This window comes from Sylvia atricapilla, chromosome 12 (genome assembly GCF_009819655.1).
Source record: "Sylvia atricapilla isolate bSylAtr1 chromosome 12, bSylAtr1.pri, whole genome shotgun sequence".
Classification (NCBI taxonomy): Eukaryota; Metazoa; Chordata; class Aves; order Passeriformes; family Sylviidae; genus Sylvia; species Sylvia atricapilla.
Genome location: NC_089151.1, coordinates 2,043,246 through 2,053,149, shown reverse-complemented (window position 1 = coordinate 2,053,149; position 9,904 = coordinate 2,043,246). Strand labels below are relative to the sequence as shown.

The 9,904-nt window shown below is 54.4% G+C and overlaps 1 protein-coding gene across 7 annotated transcripts in view; it reads right to left on the bottom strand.

The window, feature by feature from the left end:
* The window catches only part of LOC136366440 (large neutral amino acids transporter small subunit 1), a 268,449-nt gene that overhangs the window by 241,566 nt on the left and 16,979 nt on the right, over window positions 1–9,904 (bottom strand). For 6 of the 7 annotated variants that reach the window (XR_010744524.1, XR_010744526.1, XR_010744525.1 and 3 more), the window contains exons 3-9: window positions 5,827–5,932; window positions 5,410–5,454; window positions 3,942–4,065; window positions 2,735–2,838; window positions 2,006–2,102; window positions 1,409–1,558; window positions 418–595 (exon numbers count right to left, since the gene is read on the bottom strand). Coding sequence is in view for 4 of the 7 variants with exons in the window: in XM_066327494.1 (XP_066183591.1) it covers window positions 418–595; window positions 1,409–1,558; window positions 2,006–2,102; window positions 2,735–2,838; window positions 3,942–4,065; window positions 5,410–5,454; window positions 5,827–5,932 (804 nt within the window). In the remaining 3 variants the exon portion in view is untranslated. The remainder of the gene's footprint in view (window positions 1–417; window positions 596–1,408; window positions 1,559–2,005; window positions 2,103–2,734; window positions 2,839–3,941; window positions 4,066–5,409; window positions 5,455–5,826; window positions 5,933–9,904) is intronic. The other variant, XM_066327495.1, reaches the window with a different exon arrangement.

Here is a 9,904-nt window from a genome sequence, read left to right as displayed (position 1 = left end):
CTCAAATGTTAGCCATGGATTGGGACTAACTGTGGGTTTTCAGCAGTCAAACTGAGGCCAGTTGTGCTCAGTCCTTCCTACACCACTGGAGGGGATTCTTTGCTGAGCAAAGGCTTGCCCCTGGGCTCTTCCAGGATCAGGGAATTCTGCTCTGCTGCTAACAACCTCTTTGCCAGGAGTAAAATCCCCCCAAAAACATGGTATTGGTCCCCAACTTTGCCATTACTGCAAATCAGGATGCATTTTGTGTGCTTGGCACACGTGGCAATCATCAGGATAAACTTGTTCCCATGGAAGAAGAATGGAGCAGAGCCAGGATTTTGGAAGCTCCTCCAGAGGGAGGGGAGCCAGCACTGCCAGCTACAGCACTGGGAAACTTCTTGGGAGCCAAAGCTGTTCCTCCCTGGAGATACTCACAGATGGCTTGGAGAACCCACTTGGGCTTGTTCTGCCACCAGACCCCGAAGAAGTAAATGGGGATCCCACTGAGGATGATGGCAAAGCCAATCCCACATTCCACGGGCGTCATCCAGAAGGAAACAGCGATGAGGAACAGGCAGGCCAGGATGAAGAAGATGGGCAGGCAGATGTTCACCTGGGCAGGGAGCAAGGAACAGCTTAGGAGATGTGCCAGGGGAGGCGTTTCAGGAGTTTATCCAGCCTGGGGAGGGACAGGATTATTGTTCCCCCATGGCCAAGAGCCTTTCTCAGCACCTTTTTGGACCTCAGTTCCTTAATTCCATAATTGCACATCCAAATCACCAGCACCCAACACCAAACCCAGCAGAGGCACTGCACAAGCTGGGGCAGTTTCCCAGGAGACTCCAAGCAGGGCTGTGAGATGAAAACCCCAAACCCAAAGGGAACAGCCAGCAGAGATTCCCTTTGGGAAGGCACCAGCCCAGGCCCGTGCATTTATTCCTGTGTGGGTGCTGCTGCCTGGCACGGACCCCGAGTGTGGGATGAGGGAAAAACAGCCTTCAGGGGAGAGGCACTGGGGGCTGACAGGATCTTGGCCTCCCCCCAGATGGGACACGGGGCTGCCAAGCTGGCCAAGGACACAGGGGACACAGCTCTGCACGGGGCTGGCTGTTTTAGCACAAAACTATTTTAGGGGAATTCCACAGGGGGACAGCGAGTTACACTGAGAGCCACAGCCTGGGATCTGTCTGGAACTCACGGAGAGTAACCCCAGCACAACCCTGTCCCTTGTCACCCAGAGCTCCCTCGCTGTGCTGTCCCCAAGGCAGCTCTTGGTGCTCTTGCAGCAGGGACACCTCCTTTAGCTACAACACAACATTTCCCTGCAATGCCAGCCCCTTTTCCGAGCAGGAGCAGCAGCTGAGCCCCCCTGGTGCTGGGCAGGGAGCTGTGGGGGCTCCCCTGGCAGTGCCCACACAATCCTCACCTTGATGGGCCTCTCCAGCTCCGGCTTCTTGAAGCGCAGCCACAACATCCCGATGATGGCCAGGGCCACACACAGCCAGTTGAAGAAGCTGAAGAAGTTGATGACTGAGAAGATGTTGTTGGAGAAGGCATAGAGCAGGGTCATGACACACTGAATCCAGGGAAAAGGCCATTAGGAAAGGCAGCAGGCAAAACCACTGATGTTACAACACTAAATGGAGGTATTTAGGGGAAACACCTGCCAGGAAAGGGATCACATCGACTATATTTTATTTATTTAAGCTATTTTCAATCGGTGCCTGGAACCATTTCATAGGATCATGGAATGGTTTGGGTTGGGAGGACCTCAAAGCTTACAGGACCTGTAGTTCCAACCTCTGCCATGGGCAGGGACACCTTCCCCTATCCCAGGCTCCTCCAAGCCCTGTCCAGGCTGACCTTGGACACTCCCAGGGATGGGAGGAATTCAAGGCAGAAGTGGACAGTGAGGACATGATGGGAAGGGTCCATCTCGTGTGGACACATGCAGGAATGGCTGTGTCTCCCTTCCAGAGGGATCCCAGCCCTGCTCCATGCCCCAGCCCAGCCCCAGGCTCACCGTGAACACCAGGGACGGGACGGGGGTGAGCAGCCGGGGGTGGATCATGGACAGGATGGAAGGCAGGTGCCCCTCTCGGGATCCCACGAAGAACAGCCTGGGAGGGGACACAGAGAGGGGACACGGTGCAGTCACAGCCCTGCAGGCCTCTGTGCTCAGCACAGAACAAGTGGGGCCAGCCCAAGCTCAGCCCTGGCAGCTCCGAGGCAAGGACTGGAACTCCAGGAGTGGAACAGCAGTCCCTGACTCACCAGGAAGGCTGGACATGGCCAGGGAATGCAGGAAGGATGGATTTATGTCCTGCTCTCCAGGGACAGCCATTAAGTGACCCCTCAGGCAACCCAGGGATGCGTCAGAGCCGGAACCATCTCAGTCTTGCCCCTGCCCAGCCTTTCTCCCCTTCCCGAGGGATTCTCATCCCCGAAGTTTCCCAACTTTCTGCTTTTCATTAAAGTCACTTTCTCAGCAGCCTCGAGCCCTGAGCCTGTGTCTGGTTCTGTTTATTGACCTCACCAGGACTTTGCCTGAGGAACAGAAGGCTGAGACCACTGAAAGGTTGCCTTTAATCTGGTTTTGAAGTCTGACTTTGTCTTCCTGCATTCCCACGTGGCCTCCAGGGCCCCCAGACTTTGTGTCTGCCCACAGCCACTCTCTGGAGGACAACTCCAAAGGAACAGGAACTGGGCACAGCCTGTAAACAAAACCCACAGGATTGAGCAAGGAACCTACCGGGAAGAAGTGAAAAGAGATCCATTGACAGACCCAAAGCACGAGAGCCCAACAAAGACAGGGATGATCCAGGACATGATACCGAGGTGGTAGTTCCCAAAATCCTAAATGGGGGACAACGAGAGACATTTCACACTCACCAAGTCCCCAAAACCTCAGAACTGCCTACAAAGAATATTTGGAGAAATCTCAACAAATGCCACAGCTCAGTGCTGAAGCTGTGACGGAGTTGCCCATATTCCCACGTGCTGCTCCCCTTTCCTGAAAAAGCAGATTGTGGAATTGCTGAAATGCATCAGCAGCCAGCCCTTCCCTCGGGGCCAGGACACGACATTTATCCAGCAGCTATCAGAAAGTTCAAGATCAAACGGAAACTGTGAGGAAACTCAGACAGCAGCTCCTGCCAAGTGCTGAGTCAGGAGCTGGGACACAGCCCTGGGGACAGCAGGGACCTGGCCTTGCAGCTTTTTGTGGCAGGCTCAGCCTGTGCTGCTCCACTGCGGGTTTGCACCAACAACACGGGATTGATTCCCAGCCTCTGCTGCTCCAGGCTGCACAGGGCTTGGAGATCCCGGGAGAGTGGAAGGTGTCCCTGCCTGTGACAGGAGGAGCCTTCAGGTCCCTTCCCATCCAAACCACTCCAAGATTCCTGCAAGGCTGTGGCTGGAGCAGGGCCTCAGTCCCAACCTGAAGGATGGAGTGGTGTCACCTGAGGGGCTCAGCTCATCCTGGGCTGGGAGATTCCCCTGAAGCTCTGAAATAATCCTGGTCAGGCTCAGTCTGCAAAGTCTGCTCCCTTCTGAAGCCATCAGGGCTCCTGACCACACTGGCATTTTAACTAATAGAAGTATTATTTTTCTCTCTTCATTAAAACAAGGAAGACAGGGAGAGAGAACAATCCAGTTCAGTGTTAACTGAGTGACCTTTCCCCATAAATATCAAGCTCTGATGGGCAGTCACAAGGCCAGCAGCAACCTTCCCTAGCTGGGAATGAAGGGCAGCACTGAGTGCCACCCTCGCTGCTGCCCAGGATAATCCCCTGGGGATCACGCTGTTCTTCCCTGCTCCCATCACGCTGCTCTTTATCTCCTGCTCACCATCAAGCAGCCCTGACCAGGCTGGAACAAAGCAGGAGATTTGTGCAGCGATTCCAAGGCTGATTTCACCTGCCCTGGGATGAGTCAGGCTGGAGCAGCGGGGATCTTACCACGGCCACGGCCTCGGACGTCAGCATCTGCTCGGTGCTCAGCGTGGTGAAGTAAGCCAAGTTGGTCAGCACATACACCAGAGTGACGACAGGCAGGGAGATGATGATAGCCAGGGGCAGGTTTCTAGGAAAATAAAACATCCCTTGTGTCCTGGAGCAGCTCGGAGGAGGGAGCTGCTGATCCCAGGGATCGCCAGCCTCCTGGGCTCGCTCTGTTTGAGCTGCTGTTCCCTGCCTTTCCTGCTGTCCAGTGTCCCTGCACACACTGCTCCCACAGGAGAGGGGACATCCACCAGGGAACAGGCTGCCCAAGGACTGGGGGAGTCCCCAGCCCTCAAACACCACGTGGATGTGGCATTTGAGGCCATGGTTAGTGGTGAACATGGTGCTGGTTCATGGTTTTAAAGGTTTTTTCCATGGCAGAAAGGATTTTTTTTTGCATGGACAAGCTGGGCAAGCAGGAATCCAGGATCACCACAAAGGCAATTAATTCAAAATACCCAGTGGCACCAGCACAGGGATTCTCTCTGAGCAGAGGAGCTCCCTTGTGCTGGGGGGATTCCTGGGGGAGATGGGAATCTCTGGGATGCACTGGGCAGTTTTAGGCTCCACCTAAACTCAACTGTCTGGCCTGAGGGAAGTCAAAGAAAAGGAGGTGAGGCACAGCCAAAGTGGGTCTGTGAACTGCCTGTGTCAGTACCAATTTGCCTTTCCCAACAGTTTAACTCCATTTGTGAAGGGAAAGTGCAAAAGGAAACCCTGCTTGGTGCCACTCTAATTGCTCCAAGCTGCAGGAGCAGAGTCAAATACCATGACTGCATCCAGCAGACATGAAAATAATTGCAAAATGCAGCCCTCCTTTTGCTGTTTCTCTGGGAAGGGGTGGATCCAGCCCTGTGCTTCCCAGCAGGCACAAAGCACTCCCAGGGTCAGCCAGGATGGGCTCTTGCACAAGCCCCCAAGCCTCAGCTCCCAGGCACCTTCCCAGGAGCAGAAGGGATTTCTCAGCAGTGTCCTGCTCTGCTGAAAGCCCCAAATAACCCTGAGAGGCACGGGCAGAGCAGGAAGCAGCTCTTGCTCAACAGGATGGGGAGAGCACGGGACAAACACATGGACAGCAGCACAAACACACGGACAGCAGCACAAATGCTCAGTGGGAGTTGAACCAAGGCAGCAGCAAAGCCCTGAGTGCTCTTTCCTGGCCCATAACTCACAGAGGTGTCAGGATAAGGAAGCAGATTTCTCCCAGGGCTGATAACACGGCACGGGAGAGGAGAGAAAACAACAGCCCTGCTCCTGCCGGGATTATTGGTCCCTCTCCCTGATTCCAGGTGGAAGGCTATTAATCAATTTTGTTTTCTCTTTTTAGGATAAAGACCTTGGCTTCCTCCTCTGTTAAACACACAAGGGGCTTCCCCCAAAACAGCAGCTTTTCCCCCAGGGAAGTCATGCCAGGATTCACACCTACCTGTAGGGATTTATCATCTCTTCTGTCACAAAATTCAAGTAATTCCTGTAATTTCAAAAGGACAGGGGTTAATCCTGGTTAGTCCATGGCATAAATGAAACCCTCCAGTTTAACTCATCTGCACAGGCATCCCAGGAGGGGCACAGGCACTGATCCTGTGGGAAAACTGAGGATGGCTGATGTCCAGGACCAGGCTGGACAGGGCTTGGAGCACCCTGGGATAGTGGGAGGTGTCCCTGTCCACTGGATGATCTCAGAGGTCTCTCCCAACCCAAACCATTCCATGATAAGGAGGGCTACAAGTGGCCTGTTTCCACAGCAAATTGAACAGCAGGCCTGACAAAGGAGCCCTGCAGGAGCTTCAGTTTGGACTTGGAATCAAGGTCGCTGTGGAAGGGAGAGAGGGCTGTGCCTTACCATCCTCCGTAGGCAAAGAGGCCGCTGTACAGAGCCAGCACGATGTTCCCCACGCCCAGATGGGTCCCCTCGAAGGATTTCTCAGGGGTCAGGTTTTCCACATCACCTGCAGGACACAAACCTCACTCAGCACCACGGGCTCTGAACCCCAAAGGCCTCCAGAGAAACCTGGAGGCAAGAGCTGCTCTCAGGATTCAATTCTCCTAATGACCACGGGCACGTTTTCCCTCCAGTTTTCCAGGGATCAATCCAGCCGGGTCCATCCCCAAATGATGACCCCAAAACCTCATCTCAAGCAAAGACTGACTCCTCCAAACTTTCTCACGCTGCGACGTGCTGTCACCAAGGTGATGGCCCAGAGACATCCTGGGGACCTTCCTGCTGCAAGATGCTTTTGCAAACAGAGATTGTTACGTTGTCCTCTCAACTCAAGACTGCTGGCCTTTGATAAAGCCCCAGGATTTCCTGCACTTCCACCAGCCACCCAAACCCCCAGAAACCCAGGATTTCCTCTGGTCCCACAAGCCACCTGATAAAGCAGAGGCCTGTGGCAATCCCTTTGATTGAGGGAAGTCAGGTTCTGGGGGTTTGGATATCACAGGTCACCTTCTTTAGGGCCTAATGATCAAAAGTTCCTGTTGTGGATCTGCTTTTGAAAGAAAACACCAGAAATAGAAGATTTGATTGTGCCTCTGCTCCCAGCTCTCCCCAGGCAGCCCCAGGTTTATTTATTCTGCTTTCAAATGCTCTGCAGTTGTTTTGTTCCCCGTCTTTGATGCAGGGGCTGGCTGTGGGACAGGGATGGCAGAGCCACGCTCCCAGACAGAGTGCAGGGAATGTGGTGGGATCCAGAGGGGCACCTCTGCACCCAGGGAGCCCTGGGGGAGCCCATGTGATTCCTCTTAGGGCACCGAGCTCTCCTAATCACCCCAGCCACTGCATCACAAGGCAGTCAGCAGAGCTGCAGCTTAACCCTTCATCCCTCGGCACAGGGCACCCAGGAGGTGCTGCTGGAAGAGCTCAGGGATGCTCCAACAGCAGGGATTTTCCCTCTGGATGGCCTCTCTTCTTGCCTCACTCCGGGAGTTCCCCTCCCCTGTGCCACTGCTGCAGAGGCTGGGTGACAAACGTGGAGGGACCAGCCCTGGAACAGCTCCCTCTCATCTTCCCAGTGCTGGGAAAGAAGGATTCCTTCTGGCTGCACCATCGTCTCCTGGAGCATCTGCCCCTCATGGGGCTGCTCCAAACCTCTGCCAGTGACCTGGAGCTGCCCTGTGTGGGCAGAGAGCTCCATCTCCTCTTCCTTCCCTCACCCTCCAGCTCTAGCCTGATCCCTTCCATCCTGGGCATTGCTCCTTCTCCTTCCTCCTTCCTGCTCCTGCTGAATCCTGACCAGGGTAGAAAGATACTCCCTGTGACAGCATGGGAAATGCTCTCTGCTCCCCAGGGAACCAGCAGCCCTCTGCCTTTCCCTGGCTGGAAACCCCTCATTTCCATCCCTCTGCCTTTCCCTGGCTGGAACCCCCTCATTTCCATCCCTCTGCCTTTCCCTGGCTGGAACCCCCTCATTTCCATCCCTCTGCCTTTCCCTGGCTGGAACCCCCTCATTTCCATCCCTCTGCCTTTCCCTGGCTGGAACCCCCTCATTTGCAGGGGGATGCTGTGGCTGTGAGCTGCAGGACCACAGCAGCAGCTCATCCACAGCCTGGGAATCCATTCAGAATTCCCAAACCCCGATGTGTGCAAGGCTCCTCCTGCCCAGAGCCCAATCCCAACTGTTCTCTGCTGGAGTCACCTCTTTCCCAGCAGCTCCTTGCACCAGGAAGGTCTTCCCTGCATCTCCTTTGGGATGTGCTCAATGTCTATTTGATGCCCTGGAGCCTGTGATGCTCCTCAGCAAAATGCAGCAATCCTTTCTAAAAACACATCTGAGTGCAACAGGAGAGCCAGGAAATGCAGGGACTGACAAAAGGCTGAGTTTAACCTCAATTCCTGCCTTGCAGGTTCTGCACAGAATCCCAATTTAGCCCAGGTGAATCAAAGGGCTGAGCAGGAGAGGATCACATTCCACTGCATCCCTGGGGCTCAGCTCTCCCCGCCTCATTTTCTGCCCTTCCTGAATAATTACCAGTCTGGTTCTTTCCAGGCCTTTTGTTATGGGAATAAGAGACACATTTTGTTCACAGTGACCGTAATTAACTACTGCAACAGCACACGGATGGACTGGGAGAGCAGGAGGCTCTCCAGCATTTCAAACAGCCCTCAGGATATCTCTTCTCTGAGGTGTCAGCCTCTCCATGTTCCCACTCTGATCCATGGATCATCCATAACCTTCAGCACCCAGGAGGATGCTCCCAGCTGGGAGCAACAGAAGCACCACTCCATTCCTTGTCCACAGCTGGACACCAGCTCTTCCAAAATCCTCCTTCTGCCTGTCACAGGCAAAACCCTCTCAGGCCGAATGTTCCTTCTCCTGAGGCAGCCAACACTTCACTGCCCTTCCCACACCACCTTTGGGAAAGCTGGAGCTCCCCAAAACCTCCCAGTGAGCTTTTAAATTTCCCATTTCTGTGCCCCAGGGTAAAACGGATTTAGCAACGTGTCAGGACACAATTAAATATCCAGAGGAGTGCCCGTATCTCACCATCCTCAGCACAAAACAAAATTTCTTCCTTGTAGCTAATTAAACCTAATCTAAACCCTTCCAGTTTAAAACCATTCACCCCTCATCCCCTCAACAAGCCCTGCTAAAAACCCCCGGAATTATTTCGGTTTGATCCCAATTTGGACCTTTGATCCAACCCCACCCTGTCAACCAAAGCGGGGTGTGCCCAGAGAGGAGGAGAGTGGCTGTGCTGGACCATGTACAAACCCTCCCAGACACTCCATCCTTCAAGCCCCGACAATTCCAGCCCCGAGGCTTTTGGATCTGCAGCCTTTGGATGGAATGGAGGGTTCCAAAAGCCTGGCTGAGGCTGCCAAGCACGGCCTTGGGGCATCCTGAGCTCATCCCTGCCTCATCCCGGGCTCCAGGCGCTGCCCTGCCCATGCCCTGCACCCCAGAGAGCCCCAGCCTGGTTTGAACCGGCTGTTCCACCGCACTCTGCTCTACAATTAACCAAATTAAGGTAACGAGCTGTGACACAAAGCCCATTTGCTGCTGCTCCAGCTGCCAAGCCCGCGGTAATTGTGCCCTGTTCGTGTTTGGGCCCTTCTCTCCTTCCTTCTTCAAAAACCTTCATTTGCTCCCCGGTCATGTCTAGTCTGGTTTTAAGAGCACGGCGATCTCCTCCTGCACAAAGCATTGCAGGGTAATTAAATATTTTCCACTTGCCCCAACAGCGAGGAGAGGGAAGGTGGCCACAGACAGAGGGGAGCCCTGAGCATGGAGTGTCCGTACCCAGAACCCCAAAGCAGGGGATGGGCTCGGTTTTCTGGGAAAACCAGTGACAATTCAGGGGGCTGAGTCGGGAAAAGGAGTGTGTTGGCACCTGAATCATGTGCAGCTGTCATTTAGAGGGCAGGGTGTGTCCCTGCTTCCCTGTCCTTTCCTTGCTGACACACTTCTGGGACGGGAGGATGAGGAAGGAGCGTCCCTGCAAAGCTCTCTGCTGGAAAAGCACCAAGGTGGTGGCATTTGGGATGCCACAGGGACACAGAGGGCAGGAATGTTGTGCCTACAATCCTGCTGGAAAAGCACCTCAGGTGATGGTGACATTTGGGATGCCACAGGGACATAGAGAGCAGGAGTGTTGTCCCTGCAATCCTGCTGGAAAAGCACCTCAGGTAGCATTTGGGATGCCACAGGGACACAGAGGGCAGGAATGCTGTCCCTGCAATCCTGCTGGAAAAGCACCTCAGGTGGCATTTGGGATGCCACAGGGACATAGAGGGCAGGAGTGTCCCTACAATCCTGCTGGAAAAGCACCAAGGTGGTGGCATTTGGGATGCCACAGGGACATGAGAGCAGGAATGCTGTCCCTGCAATCCTGCTGTGCCCTCAGGAGGGATGTTCCCTTCTCCACAGGATTTGGCTCCAGCTGCCAGGAAGGATCCTGGGTGGGAGCCAGGGGTGGGG